Source organism: Scylla paramamosain, chromosome 10 (assembly GCF_035594125.1).
Source record: "Scylla paramamosain isolate STU-SP2022 chromosome 10, ASM3559412v1, whole genome shotgun sequence".
Taxonomy (NCBI): domain Eukaryota; kingdom Metazoa; phylum Arthropoda; class Malacostraca; order Decapoda; family Portunidae; genus Scylla; species Scylla paramamosain.
Window position 1 is genome coordinate 21,146,537 of NC_087160.1, and position 17,863 is coordinate 21,164,399.

Genomic DNA, 17,863 nt, shown 5'->3' on the forward strand with positions numbered 1-17,863 from the left:
CTAAATCAGTATATTTGTATGTTGCTTTCTGTCAGTACTCTATCTGGACAAACGATAATTATTAATCCAGTTCGTGATCATCGGAAGAATAATTCACATTTCCAACTAAAAGACACTACTCGCTGTTTTCACTCCCACCCCTGTTCACTCCTTCATATTTAACGCTGCCTCGTAAAGTACATTTTTTATTACATATATTTTGCCAAGAGCGGGAAAAAACAAAAAAATATCGAGTTGTTGGGTAACTCAGGATTTTTGTGACGAAAGAAAGCCACGTGTGAGTTGAATGGGAACACTAAGTAATTGTTCAGCACTTTGCCGTCACGTAACACCTGCTGGGTAAAAATTCGTGCCCTCACAGTTATCCTTGTTTTCAAATAGACGCTGCTGCTGCATTCATTTTACACTTTCCTGAACGATCGCGTTTGACACAGCCACCTGCTGCCCGTGCCTGCCTATCGCTGCCTCCCCTGCTCCGCGCAACAAGCAGCCTCGTATGATTATTATATTAACAATATGAAATTACAGCATGTTGTTGTTTTTTTCAGACTTTATTAAAGGAGAAAGTGGAGGGTTGGTCACAGTGGGAGAAGCTGGACTTGCTACGTGAGCACCGCGCCGGCAGGGTGCGGGGCCACAGGCTGCAGGGAGTGATCGCAGACTCACCCGCTCACCCTGCCCAGTCCAGACTCAAGCCCTGTAAGTAGCAAGGTAGCAGCCTGGCCTGGCGGTTTCCTGTCGGCGGTGAATCTCTATTTTTCTCCCTGCCGCCAAAGCACCTTTAATCATTTTTATTTCACACAGTCTGCTGCAATGGGCGTGTAGAGGTAAAATATCCATATGATTTCATGGCAAAATAACAGACCACTGTGATGTTTCCATTTTTGAGCATAGTGAGAAGCACGCACCTGAGAACACCTGGTGGGGCGAGACTAATTGTGACTGTTCCCTGTGTGTCCTTTCACTCTACAGTGTGCGAAGTGGGCAGCGTTACGGTGGGGGCGCGGGTGGTGGCGCTGCTGGTGGCCCGTGACCAGGACGGGCAACCCATCACCCACGGCGGGGAGACAGTGGCCGCCTCCTTCCTGACAGCTGATGCCTCCTCCACACTGTATGTGACTCCGTCTATCTGCCTTAAACTGGCTGTTGAGTGAGTTAAATAATGGAACGCAAATGTTTCCTACAAAATACTGTACAGCGATTCACACATTGCTTCGTGGTGGTGATGGTGGTGGTGGCGCCAAGGCCCCCGGCACCATCTTCTTTAATGCATCCAGTACTGTACATACGTATAATTTTTCTGCCTCGTGTGATCGCCTCTCTGTACATATCACTCGCTTCCTGTGTGACATTGGTTCCATTATTAAACACGTGCTGCATGGTCCGTGTGAAGCTGTCTCGCATTGTTAATCAGGCGTCATTTGTTGTGTCACGCACGGGATGGTAGTGGTGATCTGCCTGTGTGAGCCCTCATTTATTAGATTCTCAACAATACTTTCGTCAACACACACACACACACACACACACACACACACACACACACACACACACACACACACACACACACACACACACACTTTTTAATAACCAGTCATTCCTGCTACACCCTCGTGGTTTAATCAGCTGTTTTCACTACCTGACCATACGATACATTTACTCTGTACATACAACACCAGCACCATAAGTCTTCCATCACATCCACACACGCATCATCACAGCAAGGGATTGTGCTCAGCGAGGCGTGTCTTGGGCAATGTAAATATGAATCACCAAAGGTAAAACAAACCACGTAAGAAATTTGATGCAATACAGTTCATTCCTTCCTTCTCTCAGTTGCCTCAGTCTTTGCAGAACGCCACATATCACAGCGAGACTTGTAAGACACGACACTGCCATTTTTCTTGTTATCAATGTAGTTCAGGCAAAGGTAAACACACTACGTAAGGGATTTCATGCAGGGCAGTTCATTCCTTTCTCCTCTCAGCTACTTCAAGCTTTGCAGGCCATCACACATCACAGCAGGACTTTTAAGACACATCTGTCTACTATTCCTCCTGTTATCATTGCAACTCAGGCAAACGTTAATACACTACGTAGGGAATTTTATGCAGTGCAGTTTCCTCTTAGCTTCAGGCTTTGCACACCACCACACATCACAGCAAGACTTGTAAGACGCCTCATTCTACCACTCCTCCTAATATGACCATAACAATAAAAGCTTGACTCTCTGCCACACTTACGACAACTCGGCTCCAATCGCTGCAGGTGTGGGTGCTCTGTGCGGGACCGTGAGGACGGCTCCTACGAGATAGTATTCAGCCCTCCCGTGGCGGGCAGCGGGGTCCTGCACGTCACTTTGCAGGGGGAGCACGTCATGGTGAGTGTGCTATGGTCTGAGACTGGTACCACTACTACTACTACGATTACTACTACTACTACTACTACTACTACTACTACTACTATTACTACTATTACTACTACTACTACTACTACTACTACTACTACTACTACTACTACTACTACCATACAAAAACAATAACAATAACAATGGTAGCAGCATCAACAAAACAACAACAACAACTACTACTACTACTACTACTACTACTACTACTACTACTACTACAATTACTACTGTGAATTTCGCCCCTGTCTCTACAATGAATACTCCTAATCGGGTGAAAACTTTTACCACGCAGGGAAGTCCACTGGATATAACCGTAAAGTCAGCCAGTGGGAGTGGTGGCGGCAGCAGCACAACCAGCACCACCACCAACACCACCACCAGCACCACAGCGAGCCCCGTGGAGGGAGGCCGGGAAGGGGGCGGAGGAGGTGGAGGCGGAAGCGGAGGTGGAGGGGCACGGGAGGGGTCAAGCGGGCCTCGGCAGCATACCGGCGTGTACCACTGCTGCGCCTTCTGCTCCAGCGGCGGGGACAAGACCGCCACCTGTGCCTGCGGGGCGACCATTCACGGTAAGGCGGATTGTAAACTTTTCCCTTTTATTTTTTCTTCTTTTGACTTCGATGTTGTTTCAAGAGTTTGTGTGTTTGTCGGTTTGTCAGTTTCAATGGCGCGTGTGGTTTCTTGCTTGGCTTCGCATTTATGGGAATTTTTATTTACGAGTATTTGTTTACTGATTTGTGTATATATTTATTTATTTCTTTGCTTGTGTATTTGTTTATTTTATTTTATTTATTGTTTTGTGGTAGGGGTATTTTCAATTTGTTTAATTTAATATTTTGCATTTTTGCGTGACTATTTTCTTTTGTATGTCATGTATACTGATATCTTATTTGTTTTGGGTGGTCTCTAAATGCTTTTTTCTTCTTTTTTAATGGATACAGTGTCTAAGTTTAGCGAGTCGAGTGTTCATTACAGTTAGCCAGAGTGCAACGAAACATTCTCCACATTCTAAAACTTGCTGTACCTAATTTTTCTTATTTCTTTATTAATCATACATTCATAGTTATGTTAAGATTCCTTTGAGGCCTTCCTAAGTCAGATGGTGAATGTTCTTTCCCTCAAAACTTAGATTCTACTGAGTCCGTACTTAAGACTTTGTTAGGAAGACTTAACCAATGTGTGTGTGAACAAGAGAAAGAAAAAGAGAGAGAGAGAGAGAGAGAGAGAGAGAGAGAGAGAGAGAGAGAGAGAGAGAGTGTGTGTATGTGTGTGTCTCGTGACCACGTTAAGGTGTCCCCCGCAGGTTACATGGGGTGCGGCCACAACCACAAGGGCCATCCGGGACAGAAGCACTGGTCCTGTTGCGCCCAGACGAGCCCCACGGCGGCCTGCACCAGACCGCTCTCCCAGTACTACCAGGTGACGCTGTAACGCTTCACAAACGTGCTATTCCTCAGTGCTTAACTCTGCAGTGTTTGGACGAGCCTGCCTGTCACAACAACCGGCTACTTAATATTTATGTCCTTCACCATCAGTTGTGTAAAGTGGATTAAACGTGGCGTATTTATGAAACCCGATCTCCTCATAGCTCTGTCCCCCCAGCACAGGCGGTGGCGTGTACTCGGGAGGACAAAATGTTACAAAAAGACTGCTTGGTTTCAATATTTTGTGTCGTCTTTGTGATTCATCGGTTCCCGTAATTTGTGTTAGTTCCAATCATTATGGATGTGGTGGACCCAAGCAGTGTGTTGTAGGCGTGTGTGTGCCGCTGAGGAGCACGTTCATCTGGCCGGCGTTCTCGTTACGCGGCGACCTTCATGTAAGAGTATCGGACACTAACCACCCATGTCACCTTTAAGACGGCGCGCGGCAACCCTGCAGCGAGAGGGAGCGTCACGACACAGCCTGACACCTGCTGTGGTCGCCCCTCGACGTGTTAAAGGATTACGTCTTGAAGTGTTTATCACTGTCGTGGATCATCCCTCCTTTCCACTTCAAGAGCTGACTGCGGCTCCCTGGGCAGGCGTGGCCCTCTCAACACGGCTGCCCCGCGCTAGGAGGGCTGAGCGCGGTGGCTAGCTCTCTGTGCCTCTCTGTGGGTGTTGTGGCTTCAAGATAATATTCAACGTTAATGAAGATATATTTTCTTTTAATTTCCAGAGGCAAAGTACCGAAGTGTATTTTGATATGAAACATCTGTAAGGAAATGCTCAATTCAGTATACGCGGTGACTTGTTTGGAGGAGGGATTCAGTTCCACGCGCGGCCACCTCACTGGTTTGCCGCACTCGCCGATCAACAGGATTCGCCTGCACCAAGCATTCTGCCGAGCGCCAGCCACTGAGGCGGCGGCGGTGGTCAGGATTCCGCCGGCGCCGTGACGGTTGTGGTGAGGCGGTGGACGACTCGCAGGCCATCGGAAGCTGCTGGATAGGATGAAACAATTCCATTTCCTTTATTTTTTCACGTGGCGTAATAATTATGAATGTATATTGAAAGCTATATCTGTTTCATGATGAGTAAGAAAGTTTACATCAATACGCTTGTTTCTCTTTGCCATCCTTTCCTACCAATGGGATTTGTCTTCCACCATATCCACATCCTTCGTTGTTTTTCCAGACTCCCATTCCTTATTCTCCCCTATCCCACCTCCTCCCAACTCCCATATTTTTTTTTGTTTTTATCCCCCTTTTCATGAGTTCAGGGTAAAGAAGATGAATAATAATAATTTAAGAGTACATATTTTGTGATTAAAATTCCCTTAAAAATATTTACAGAAAGTGCAAAGTCAATTACCATTCAGGCTTACTGTGGATGTTCTAGATTGGTAAGCAACACCACCATGTATTGAAAAGACTTTGTGACCAACTCTAAATTGGATGATGAAGCAAGGCATTCATGTCACTGCAGAATAAGGGCTACTAGCCACGTGGTTGAAGGGTAAAATATTCCCGGTTGGATCTTTTTTTTTCTTCTCTGCCGTAAGAAAAAACTCTAAACAATATCTCATGAATATATCAAATCTGCAACACACGCAAACGATGTTGTTTCGCAAGTATCATAACCTGTCACCCAAGGTCATAAAACCCCTGTTAACTATAGTACTAAGTGCATCTTAAGAATAGAATCTAATGAACCGCTAGAAAAGACAAAATCAGAACTTGAATGGAGGCGTCTGGCGCATGGTTATATTCTAGCCTAGTTGGCCTCTTACAGAATCACGTTTTCTGTGGTTGGTTTGATTCACTCTGGCCGGACTAGCTCACGCGCTGCTTCGAGCTGGTTTTAATGATTAACTCTGATGTGATAGAGTGACTTCACAGGTGAGGCGTTACATGCGAGCTTTTCATTCTGGCTGGTATCACACGCTTGCTGTATAGAAAAGGAAAAATGGCTGTATAATTCATTTTGTATTACAAACGTGTGCAACGAACCACGTAAAAACTTGCATTTAACGCCTGCCTTGCAGTTGCTCATTTGATCACATCAAAGTGATTCATCAAAGCCACCACGAAACAGCGGGACAGCAGTGTCCTTCACACTGTTCAGAGAGTGACATCGCGTGTTACGTGTCCGAGATTTTCTACAAATTATGGAACACTGCCGCTCCGTGCAGACTCCTTACTGTGCCAGGTGACGCTGTGAGGCACAGAGACTGACGAACCAGTGATGTCCGCTCGATGGGACGACAAATTTGACCACAGTGAGGAACAAGGAGTGATGAATGTGACCCGCTGGTAAGAAAAGGAAACGGTGGAGGGTGGCCGAGGTTGTGCTCCCTTTCTGCGTCTCTGGCTCCAGTGTCTCCCTCCCTGGACTGGTGTATAGTAAGTACCATACTCACAGATACTTACAGAAGATCGTCTGGAAGAAGCTTTACGCCTGTGGCTCCAGTTCAGAGGTTATAATATTATCAACTGTGTGGCCGTGTGCAGTGATGGTCACAATTGGTGCTTTATAGTTATATTTTTGTTCTTGATTTTTCCACTGCTTATCTAAATTTGTCAGATATATCCACATTAGCCCCATTCACCACCCACTCAGGAAGACTCTTCCAACTGTTCACAACCCTATCGGCAAATGCATATTAATTTTACCATCAAGCTGTCAATTAAATCTATTGCCTTTTTACCATTTTTTAAAGGACTTGTGTTTTATTTCTGCACGATTTTCAAAGAACGTTGGAATTATATCGTAGGATCCAGACTAACCTTGACGGTTCCAGCTTAGTCATGTTTTTTACTAGCGTGTGACTGTGACTAAAATGCGGGACGAGCGGTGACTGGGAGGGCTTCCCATCAGGAGCCTGTGAATGAATAACGTTGATCATATCCATGGTAGTAATTATTTAGGTAAATAAGATGCGCATTAACAGTCTGTTCTGTGTATTTTTTTCACTCTAGTGAGGGGGCGGGGCGAGGCACGCTCAGGCAGGGTGTGTCGGTTTCACGGTCGCGTGGCTTCACAACCTGGGTGGGCCGCGTCGCCGCCACGACCTCTCCGTCAGCCGCCTCGCCGCCGCCCTCGACAAAACACGCTCAGTATTGCACTTTGGCCAAAAATAATACAGACGGTTTGCTGTGATATTGTACTCACACCTAACAGACACGCCACAATGTCCAGCTTCAAAATAAACTATAAAATGATAAAAATTGACTTTACAATCATGACAATTTTAATGTCAAAAAATCCTTTGTACAGAAATAGAACATCGTTTTAGGTGGACGGCACGGCAGGCGTGCGGGTGAGGCGGACAGCCGCCTCACTCCGCTTGGTCCACGAATCCTCAACCAGGGTTTTGGTACTTCGGAATAAGTGTTTCTTTCTTAAAAATATATGATTTGTACATTTATACATGACTGACACCTCAATGCTTGCGCCAGACTGTGTGTCTGTTGAAGCGGAGATCCTTGGGCCCGACGCCCCAGCGCAGGGGCCTCGCGAGCCTCACTTTAGCCTCCCAGTTGCAAAGATAACGTAACAATGAACATAGTGAAACTACTTAGGATTGCGTAACACAGCACCAGGAATCGTGACCTTGAGAGTTCTGCTTCGCCTGGTCCCCCCCGTAAGCCCTCACGCTGGGAGGGAGGGAGGGGCGCAGACCATCATTATCAGTGAGCTAAATAAATAGGAATGTCTCAAGTCTTTCAAGAACGCCTCAATGTGTCACGATTCCCAACAACTCACGTGCTCCCTCCATGGCGCTGCGGGCTGGTTCACGGTCCAGAGAAGACGGATCGCTAACTACTTGTGCTGGGCCTCTCATCCTCACCCCTCCATTCATGCACTGGATACACTCAGCTCATAGATAAGCAATGAATCTCTCTCTCTCTCTCTCTCTCTCTCTCTCTCTCTCTCTCTCTCTCTCTCTCTCTCTCTCTCTTTCAATCACGCTATTCCATTCTTCCCACTCCCCCGCCCATCGCTGCGCCGCAAGGTTATGGAAGGAGCCGGTGAGTTTGTAGCACTCGAATCATTGCATACAATATTGGAATCATCACAACAGGTGGTGTATTTCCCTTCCTCCGTATATAACACGCAAAGTAACATTAAATTAAACTCTTGAAAACTGTTCAACACCTTAAGGCCTATGTGGACACGCTCCTTGGGGAAGAGCGGCGCCTCGACACACGCACTGGGGACGCACTGCTGCTGCACAAGTAATGCCACGAGGCTTAGCAGACGAAGGCACTTGTAGTGAAAGAACCTTTTCTCACTCACAGCTGGGGGGAGCACGGTCCGGGACGCCACGCTTGTGCACCCGCTGCAAGATGAAAGGAAGCAGTTTGAACTATGTGTATGGGAATATAGGAACTTATCTCGGAATGTTGACTATCACTTCAGTACTTCAACCATCACATAGAAAGCAAAGTATAATTCATCTAAACTACCTTCAGGCGTGTGCTCACCCTGACCGCGGGGCGAAGCAATGCAAGGTTCAGGAGAGCAGCGTGGCGATGGGCGAGGACCTAAGGCGGTACTTCTCGTCCTGCTCCACCAGGCACTGCAGCTGCTGCAGCTCCAGTAACAACTGCGAGTTGGACGTTTGCAGTAGCTCGATGCGTCGCTTGTATTCCAGGTTTTCGTTGCTGATCTTTTCAACTTTGCGTTCTAAGGCGTCCATGTAATCCTTCTTCTTGCGCCGCGACTCTTGCGCGGAGATCTGCAGAAGGGCACATGTAGGTCAGGGAACACAGTATTATACCTCATCAAAATTTCCCATGAATATGATGACAACGTGGGCACTTGCCTGTGATCTTTTGCCATTCTTATATCTACGACCAGACACGTGTAAACTTAATTCAACGGAAGACGTAAAACAAGGAAAGAAGCCCACACCTTATTTTTTATTTTTCTCCTGATTTTCTTGAGTGATTTTTCCTCGGCCTTGGTGAGTGGCAGGCGGCTGGGAATGCTGTAACCCTCGGAGAGCAAAGTTCTCTTCTCCTCCTCCGTCAAGTTGATCGCTCCCGTGGCTCCTTTCTGTAATACGACACACGATTTTTAGTCACAACTCATTTACGCCGTAGAGCACACGAAGTAGAGCCATTTCCTTCCACTGTACTTAGAGATGAATAGATGGAGGAAAGAAAGAATAAGCACAGGTTAAGAGAAGCGCCAAGAGAAGCGAGAAGGAAGTGATTAAACACAGTATAGTGAGAGAGAAAAATAATAATTTCATGCCTCTCGTCCACAAAGCATAAAACACTGTGGAAGTAAAAGCAGATCACTGACTCACTGACTGATTGATTGATTGTTTATTGGCCTAAAATTTATGTGGTTAGTTTTATTGACAAAATATAACAAATACATACAACTTGTCTATTTAAATTTGGTATATACCTCGTTTGTCTCTTTTCACAACCATTTATATACCTGATAATTAATTAATCTACTAAGTAAAAAAAATATCTTCTATGAATCTATGCACTTTAATAATTATACTGGGAGGTGTGGAGACTCACGGGCTGGGTGGAGATGAGCGGGGTGTTGATGGGGTTCCTGGTGGAGATGGAAACGCGCGTTCCAACCTTCCGGGGGTTGCAGAACTGCGGCGTGAGTGTCTCGTACAGCGGCGGCGTGCGGATGGGTGACTGGCTGCCGCACTCGCTGTCGCTGCTGGAACAGGAGGGCGGCGTGGGCGGCAAGTAGAACCCTGAGGAGAGGCGGGGGAGGGTGAGTGATAAAGGTATAAATGGGGGTGGTGGTGTTAATGTCGTTGTTGTTGTTGTTGTTTTTCATCATATCATTATTTTTATTATTATTGTTGTTGAAAGTGACTGACAGAATTACGTTCATTATACACGCAATCACAAGATTTATTTTCAGTTATTTCTACACGAATAAGCACAGAAAAGTATCTGAAATTCATGTCCGAGACCACTTCTTTATTGTCTTTTTTTTTTTTTTTTACTCTAAAACAAAAGAAAAAAGAAAAACCGAGTTAAATACAGTAATTCCTTTGCCTCATTTATTATCGGCGCGTGAATGAAACTTAATTACTCATCATCTCTGAATACCAACCTCGTATCATGCGTTACATCATAAAAATACACGTACTTGAATGACCTTAGTTTTGTTATATTGTGTATGTACGAGTAGCTTCCCTTAAACCCAGCGGAGTCTTAACACACTACGAAGGAAGCAAACTGACGTCAACTATACAATACACAATAATACATTTAGTCTTCGGAAAACAATTGATTAATATAAACAAAATTCATTAAGAACTGGACTCATATCCTTACCTGTGTCAGTGGAGGAAGATGGAGAGGACGAGGTGGTTGGGGAGGTGGAGGAGGTCGTCGCGGTGGAGGTGGACGAGGGGAGTCTGAGGGTAAGAGAGGAGAGGCCGATTCTGGAGGTGGAGGAGTGGACGACCCCGGTGCCGCTCCTCTGGGTCACCACCACGGCGCTGGGGCGAACCAGGCCCATGCTCGTCTGTGGGGGAGCCAGGTGTATTAGGGGCGGTGCCAACTCATCTTCTATCTCTGTTACTCTCTTTCACTATATTTGATAATTTCTCTCTCGCTTTTCGTCCCGCATTCACTTTTCCTGTTTTCCTCATCTATCAATCGATCTATCAATCTATTAAAGACGTAATTCACTTTTTTTCTCTTTCTTACTATACTTCCCTTCTCGTGTACTTATTCTTTTTTCCTCCCTTATCTATGTACCTATCCATCTCTATCTATAGTAGTGGTGTAGTGGTAGTGGTGATGATGGTGTCACCTTTCCATTTCCTAAACGAGAATACCCATAAAAATGCATTAATTCCGTGGTGTTTGCTAAGAGGTATACTAAAATAAACAGTGCAGAGATAGACTCATTCACTTATCCGCTTTTCTGCCTTCTTCATTAGACTCATTGGGTTATCGAGCCTATGAAGGATAAAAGATACAGAATATGTGGATTTGGCAACCCTCCCCTTCCACACAGATGCATGCACACACATACACATCATCAGTTCTTAGGTGTATTTATGATTTGTATACAAACCACAAAAGCTGCAGGTGTCCATACAGGTGTACTGGGAGGTCAAGTTACAGGTGTTTGAGAGAGGAGGAGGAGGAGGAGGAGGATAGGAATGGAGGGGAGGAGAGCAATGTATCATGAATTTCGATGTAACCCCACACACACACACACACACACACACACACACACACACACACACACACACACACACACACACACACACACACACACACACACACACACACACACACACACACACACACCTTGAGGGAGGGCATGGCGAGAAGGGCACTGGGACTCAGGCTAGGGTGGGCGCTGAGAATGTCATACGTCCCACTCTCTGACGATGACTGGGAGGCGCAGGAGGAGGACGCGGAGGACGCCCCATTGGTAGCCTTTTTGACGGCGGCGCTGGTGGTGGAGGTGGTGGTGGTGATGCTGATGGGAGCGCTGGCGGTGGTGGTCGTGTTGGAAGTGGAATTGGTAGCGCTCCTGTCCGTAATGATGGTGGTGAATCTGGTGGTGGTGGCGGTAGTGGTGGTGGTGGTGGTTGTGGTAGTGGTGACGCCCCCGCCGCCGCTGCCCTCTGCCTCTGAGATGGGGATGGCGGGGAAGCACTCGCTCTCAAGGTCTGCAGGGGGAGAGATATGAAAAGGTGAACAGTCAGTGGACCAATCAGTCATAGAATCTACATGGAACGGAACGGAAAGAGTGGGGGAAGTAAAGAACAATAATATAGAGAGAGGGAAATAAAGGGTGAAAAGAATGGGGTGAAAGACAGCAATAGATAGAAAGTGTGTGGGCTTTACTGAATCTACATAGACAGACTGGTTATTTTAAGGCGACTGGTGAAGGTTGAGAGCTTAGTGACACCATCATCATTGGTGATTTTTTTTTATGGTGATTAGCGATGTTTGTGTTACTAACTTATCATTATTATCATCATTATTACCAATAGTAACTTTACGTTTGTCTGAATTTCGTATCCCGATTGCACCTCGCTTAGTTTTCAAAATACATGTGACTCAGAATAATAACAGTGTACCCCTTACGTGCGTCAGTTTCTTCGACCACTGACATAAGAGAACTGATAGGCTTAGTCCAATTGTAGATGCTTAACATACAATACAAACTTCCTTCCTTACATTCCATAAATTCTAACTTCAATTTTTTTTAATCTCCTCCGAAATGTAATCTATAATAAGTTCAGTGCCTTTACCAGACTTCCTCCATAAGAAAGCAAGGAACTGGCTCGCAGTCTGGACGCATAGGAGGAAGCGGGGACTTGCCTAGACCACAATTACAGTGATAGCATTTCTGCGTTGAGTAGAATGAGGAGTACGTGGGGAGGACGATGCTGGAGATGGACCCAACATGCAGAGAAGGAGATACAGACCGAAAGGAAGGTTTATTGAGACGATGAACATAAGAACAAAAGAAATATGAAGGAAGACGTAGGAGTGATGGGTGTAATGAAGACACACAAAACGGAGTAAGGTGGTGAGTGATACGCTGTGGCGATCTGTATAGATGTGTCCACACGGTCGAACACTGTCTGTGGACAAACACTGCTACCATATCATAAGGCGAAGCAGGATGACGTAATAAGCGTTTAAACGAGGGAAATTGATATGGTAACAAACAGTGGTACCAGATAAAGTTGTAAACCTCAGTTTCTACTCTCTTCACCAGACAAAGACCGGCAGACAATGTTTGAAACTGATGTCCGTTAACAACACAGGTATTTACGTCAATGTAGTGGTTGTTGCCAGCATCTAGTGTGGTACATCATCACCATGGTGCAAAAAAAAAAAAAAAAAATTGCACTATGCAGCATAATAATTGGTGCACTGTGTGAGGTCAAGGTGACAAGAAGGGAATGGTGCAAGGACTGGTTAAAAACACGGAGAAAGGGGAAGTCATGCAACCATTTTACATGAACTGCGTATTGGTTATGAATCAGATTTCACAAACTATATGAGGATGGACCCAAACAGCTTCTACGACTTAACTGGAAAAAGAAAAAACCTTTCATAACGAAGCAGGACGCCTGTATGAGGGAAAACATATCACCAGAAGCCCGTCTAGAGGCAACATTGATTCACCTTTTCACCGGGTGCTCATACACTTCCCTTCATTACACAAGAATATCTAAACAGAGTCTGCAATTATTCCTGAGACGTGCCAAACCATCTATGATATAATTAAGGATCTTTACCTAAAGGTTCCGATACTACGAACATGGACAGTGTCCGATACAGCTCTTGGTGCTCGCTTCTGACGTCATCATCGAGCCTTTCTCCTTTTTACATTGTATATGGTAACAGTTTTGTCCGACTGTGGACGCACCTTAATAACGGGAGCAGCTGAGGTATTTTTTTATTCCCCCGATTTATTATTCATCTCTCATTGTTGTGAAGAGGAAGGTGCGTGAGGAAACTGAAGACATGAGAAGGAATATCATTGAGGAAATCACGGGAGGTGGAGTAGAATAGATATCAGAGTCTTGGAGATAATAAGACGTAACGGAAAAACTCAAGATTTGTACGGAGATTGTGTTCATCAGTGCTTCGTTCACTAAACTAAACTGACTCAGGAAATACACACTGAAGACGGACAAAGACAAACTGCAACGTATATTTTTCGGAAGTTATATTAAAGATCGGTTGAATTAGTCGGAAATGAAGTTATAATCACTGTACCTCTTCATCACTCCTTCGTTCGCTAAAGTGACAGATGAAATAAGCATTAAAGAAAGACTAAGACAAACAGCAACATGTATTTCCAGAGACTCACTAAAGACCAGCTGATTTAGTCCGGAATGAAGCTATAATTTTTGTACATTCCTTCTGAAGTGGTAGAATTTTTAAAATTTGCATAAATATTACGGTTAAAACACACACACACACACACACACACACACACACACACACACACACACACACACACACACACACACACACACATGGGAACGTTGAGTTATGGTAAGGTTATGGCGCCTCAGGTGTTGGTGGTGGTGACGGTAGTGGTGGTGGTGGTTGTGGTGGTGGTGATTCCCTCCCCCCCAACCCACAGCAATTATGTATACAATTGTAACTACTTCTACTACTACTACTACTACTACTACTACTTGGTCATAAACTTTTTCGACCTACACTACTTCGCGTCTCAGCCATAGAATTTGTTACGATACTTCTTGTGTTCACGCAATTACACTTTTCTTCATATTTTTTTTCCGCCTCCTGTCAGGAAAAAAAAAAAAAACTCATTTAAAACCAGATAATGTCAGTAATTTCCTCCAATATTGACACTGTTTCCTCTATTCATTGTTTCTGTTTCCTCCACTTCTTCTTTCCATCAGTCAGTTTTTCCTCCTTTTTATGCACAAGTCCTCTGTTTTTCTCCTCTATAATCCCTCATTTTCAGTTCCTCTCACCTTTTCTATCCCTATTTTCCTTTACTTTCTATTCCTACTTTCCTTCTTTCCTTTCCCTTCTCCGTTCTTTTTTTCTGTTCTTTTACGCTTCCATCTCTTTCCACATTCTTCCACTTCTCTTTCCCTCCTTTATCACATTATATCACATTATCCTCCTGCTGTCATCTCCTTTCTCATAAGTTCCCCCTCACCTCTCCCTCTCCTTTCTTCAATCCTCCTTTCCTCCTCCACCTCTTCCTTCATATTTCTGCTCTCATTCCATGCTCCTCTTTTTTTCTTCCTTCCTCTTCTTACCTTCCTTTTCTTCCCCTCCCTCCCTACCCTCCTTTTCTCCCCCTCCAGGTTAGGGGGGGTCTAGTAATTTGACGAAACCTCAGGGATCACCCTTGGCCATGTCCTAAGTAAGGGGCCCTTTTTTTTTCCCTCTCTCGTACTCCCTTCCTCTCTCCCCCTTCCTTGTCTCCGTTCCTTGTCCCTCCATCGTCCGTTCCGCCACTTTTTTCACAGTAGTTTTAAATTGTTCACGCTTTAATTGTGTGTGTGTATGAGAGAGAGAGAGAGAGAGAGAGAGAGAGAGAGAGAGAGAGAGAGAGAGAGAGAGAGAGAGAATGAATGTAGTGACACGTCTTAAAAACAGCCACATGACCACCACCACCATCACCACCACCACCATCACCACCACCATCACCACCACCACCACCATCACTGCCCTCCTCATGCCATGCTCTTTTTATCGTTATATCCTTCTAAAACTCAACCATTGTTCTCTCTCGCTTCGGAAAACACTAATAACTACCACGCTCCATTAGACCCTGTCCTTACTCCCTCTCATTACCACCGACGAATAAAAAAAAAAAAAGATATAGGCTAAGAAGCATTTAAATTTTCACTCAAGTCATCCGCCACCACCACCACCACCACCACCAATACCACCACCACCACCACTACCTCCACCACCACCACCGCCGCATTATCACCGTCATTAACAACAATAACAATATAAACACCGCCAGAGGTATCAGAAGATAGTGAATGGAGCGGGGAGGGGCGGGGAGGTATGCCCAAGGAGAGTGTTCTTGCTCCTCCGGTGGTGGTGAAGCAAGGTGGACGGAGGAGGAGGGAAGGAGGGGGAGGGAGCGCGGGAAGAGACGGGACATCAAGAAGGAACTGAGAGAAAAGATAAAGCTAACAGGAACAACAGCCTTTTTTTTTTTTTTTTTTTTGGTGGGGGAGGGAAGGGGGGGGTGATGGGTGGAGGAGTAAGAGAGAGAAAGAGATGAAGGGCGTGATATCAAAAAAAGACAAGAGGGAAGCGGAAACAGAGGAACAAGAAAGAGAGAGAGAGAGAGAGAGAGAGAGAGAGAGAGAGAGAGAGAGAGAGAGAGAGAGAGAGAGAGAGAGAGAGAGAGAGAGAGAGAGAGAGAGAGAGAGAAGCATGAGGAAAAGGAAGGGAAGAGAAGGAAGAAGAAGGGAGCTGACGAGGTATGAGGAGGTATGGGGGAGGGACATAACCGAAGAAGATCACCGCGGAAGGGGGAGAGGGAAGGGAGGAAGCCTGAGGAGAGGAAGGGAGGGAGGGAGTGAGGAGGGGCCAGTAAGCTTGAGGGCAGCGGAGACGTCGCGCGCTGGTAAGGTCCTGAGGAAGTACTCCGCCCCAGGGTCACCGCGCACCCCGCCGGCAGCATCCTGGGGCGGGAAGCAGCAGATTCCTGACCGCAGATCTTCAATTACCGGGTAACGAAGGGGCGGCGGGGCGGGACTGGCAGCGCCTCGGACAGCCTCGATCAAGTGGCGGTGATTTAGGGCGCGATGGCGGCAGAGCGGCGGCCAGATGGAGGCAGAAAAAGTCACACGAGGCAAAACAAATTGGGGGGAAGATTGATGCATGTGTGTGTGTGTGTGTGTGTGTGTGTGTCGTTGGCCAGTTAATCATTCAGGCAATTCAAAGAAGCCTCTGGGATTATTTTTTCTCACATCGTTCTGCAAATGTTTTTTTTTTTTTTTTTTGGTGGGGGAGCTACTATTCATTAAGTAATTCTCTCTCTCTCTCTCTCTCTCTCTCTCTCTCTCTCTCTCTCTCTCTCTCTCTCTCTCTCTCTCTCTCTCTCTCTTTCTTTCCTCTGCATTTTCACTATTTTTCTAATTCCGATTTTTCTTTCTTCATTATTTTCCTCAATAATACCACAAAAAGACAAATTTTAGGAAAAAAAAAAAACAGACGGAGACAAAACAGACGGAAAGGAACAAAGGCATCCTTTATAATGTGTGTGTGTGTGTGTGTGTGTGTGTGTGTGTGTGTGTGTGTGTGACTGGAGTGCGTGACTCACTCGTGTTCACTCAACTTGGGCACGAGTAAGCAACACTTCTTCTCACGCAAGGGGAACCATTCTCTCTCTCTCTCTCTCTCTCTCTCTCTCTCTCTCTCTCTCTCTCTCTCTCTCTCTCTCTCTCTCTCTCTCTCTCCTATCCAACCTAGAAATTAACCAAAACTACATTTATTTTCATCCCCTGAGTGGCTTTCCAAGTCAGGGTAACTGAGGCCTCTTAGATACACGTTGAAAGGTTGGTGAAGTGTATAACCTGCTGGGAAGATGGTGATTACGCCTCTCACCTGCCCATTACCTTCATTATTACGTTGACGTGTTATAGGATGCTACGTTATCTGCGGCACTGCGTTATGACAGCCTCAGGAGTTTTTTTCTTTTTTTTAAGTATGTCAAGGGTTTGCATTTTCTCTCTCTCTCTCTCTCTCTCTCTCTCTCTCTCTCTCTCTCTCTCTCTCTCTCTCTCTCTCTCTCTCTCTCTCTCTCTCTCTCTTTTTTTCCAGCATGTCAGGTGCTTGCGTGTTCAGGGAGTTGTTGGGGTGAGCTGTCTGTTTTGTGCGTGTCTCCCTCTACCGTCCGTGTTTCCCTCCCATCTTTTTATGACGTTGGATCTTTCAGCAAGGAAGTAACGTATCATTGTATAATGGCTGAGATGACTATGGTTTTTTTTTTACTCTCTCTCTCTCTCTCTCTCTCTCTCTCTCTCTCTCTCTCTCTCTCTCTCTCTCTCTCTCTCTCTCTCTCTCTCTCAAGGGATAGTCTGCATTATGTTCGTGAAAATAATAGGTGAAATATTTTATTACACTTAAGTTATCAAAGGCAAATTAAGTTCAGTCAAATTTTAGCATAAGTTTCAAAGTCTCACCACACAATGGAAGACTATAATGCATTTGTCCTCTGTCGTCACTATTGAGACAACTCGCATTACTCTGCATTATATCGGTGTATAGGTTGCCAAATTTCTCCCAGAGCCTGCCAAGATGGATGCACGTTGAAAGCTACTCTTACAACAACAATTATCTCCACTGCGACAATACTCCCGGACTCTCCTTTTCGTTGCTCCGGTTCGCTAGCAGGCAGCCGTGACCGCCGAACTCATTAGTGGCGTTGCGAGGCCCCTGGCGACGAGCGGGCGAGCGAGCAAAGACCACCACCCAGCCGCGTCCCGCCGCTCTAATGGAAGGTGGCGCACGTTTAGGGTCCCGCGAGCAAGACGGAGCAC

At 45.7% G+C, this 17,863-nt stretch overlaps 2 protein-coding genes across 5 annotated transcripts in view; one reads left to right on the forward strand and one right to left on the reverse strand.

The window, feature by feature from the left end:
• The window catches only part of LOC135104329 (uncharacterized), a 33,463-nt gene extending 28,522 nt beyond the window's left edge, over positions 1-4,941 (forward strand). Inside the window, exons 9-13 of one of the 2 annotated variants that reach the window (XM_064011603.1) lie at positions 549-699; positions 973-1,150; positions 2,266-2,377; positions 2,697-2,973; positions 3,708-4,941. In XM_064011603.1, the coding sequence (XP_063867673.1) occupies positions 549-699; positions 973-1,150; positions 2,266-2,377; positions 2,697-2,973; positions 3,708-3,835 (846 nt within the window). In that variant the 3' untranslated portion in view covers positions 3,836-4,941. The remainder of the gene's footprint in view (positions 1-548; positions 700-972; positions 1,151-2,265; positions 2,378-2,696; positions 2,974-3,707) is intronic. The other variant, XM_064011604.1, reaches the window with a different exon arrangement.
• Positions 4,942-6,771: 1,830 nt separating this feature from the next.
• Positions 6,772-17,863, reverse strand: part of LOC135104332 (cyclic AMP response element-binding protein A-like) — a 94,604-nt gene continuing 83,512 nt past the window's right edge. For 2 of the 3 annotated variants that reach the window (XM_064011612.1, XM_064011610.1), the window contains 6 exons: positions 11,145-11,512; positions 10,155-10,347; positions 9,372-9,562; positions 8,746-8,889; positions 8,298-8,569; positions 6,772-8,170 (listed from right to left, as the gene is read on the reverse strand). In XM_064011612.1, coding sequence (XP_063867682.1) covers positions 8,345-8,569; positions 8,746-8,889; positions 9,372-9,562; positions 10,155-10,347; positions 11,145-11,159 — 768 coding nt within the window. In that variant the 5' untranslated portion in view covers positions 11,160-11,512 and the 3' untranslated portion in view covers positions 6,772-8,170; positions 8,298-8,344. The remainder of the gene's footprint in view (positions 8,171-8,297; positions 8,570-8,745; positions 8,890-9,371; positions 9,563-10,154; positions 10,348-11,144; positions 11,513-17,863) is intronic. The other variant, XM_064011613.1, reaches the window with a different exon arrangement.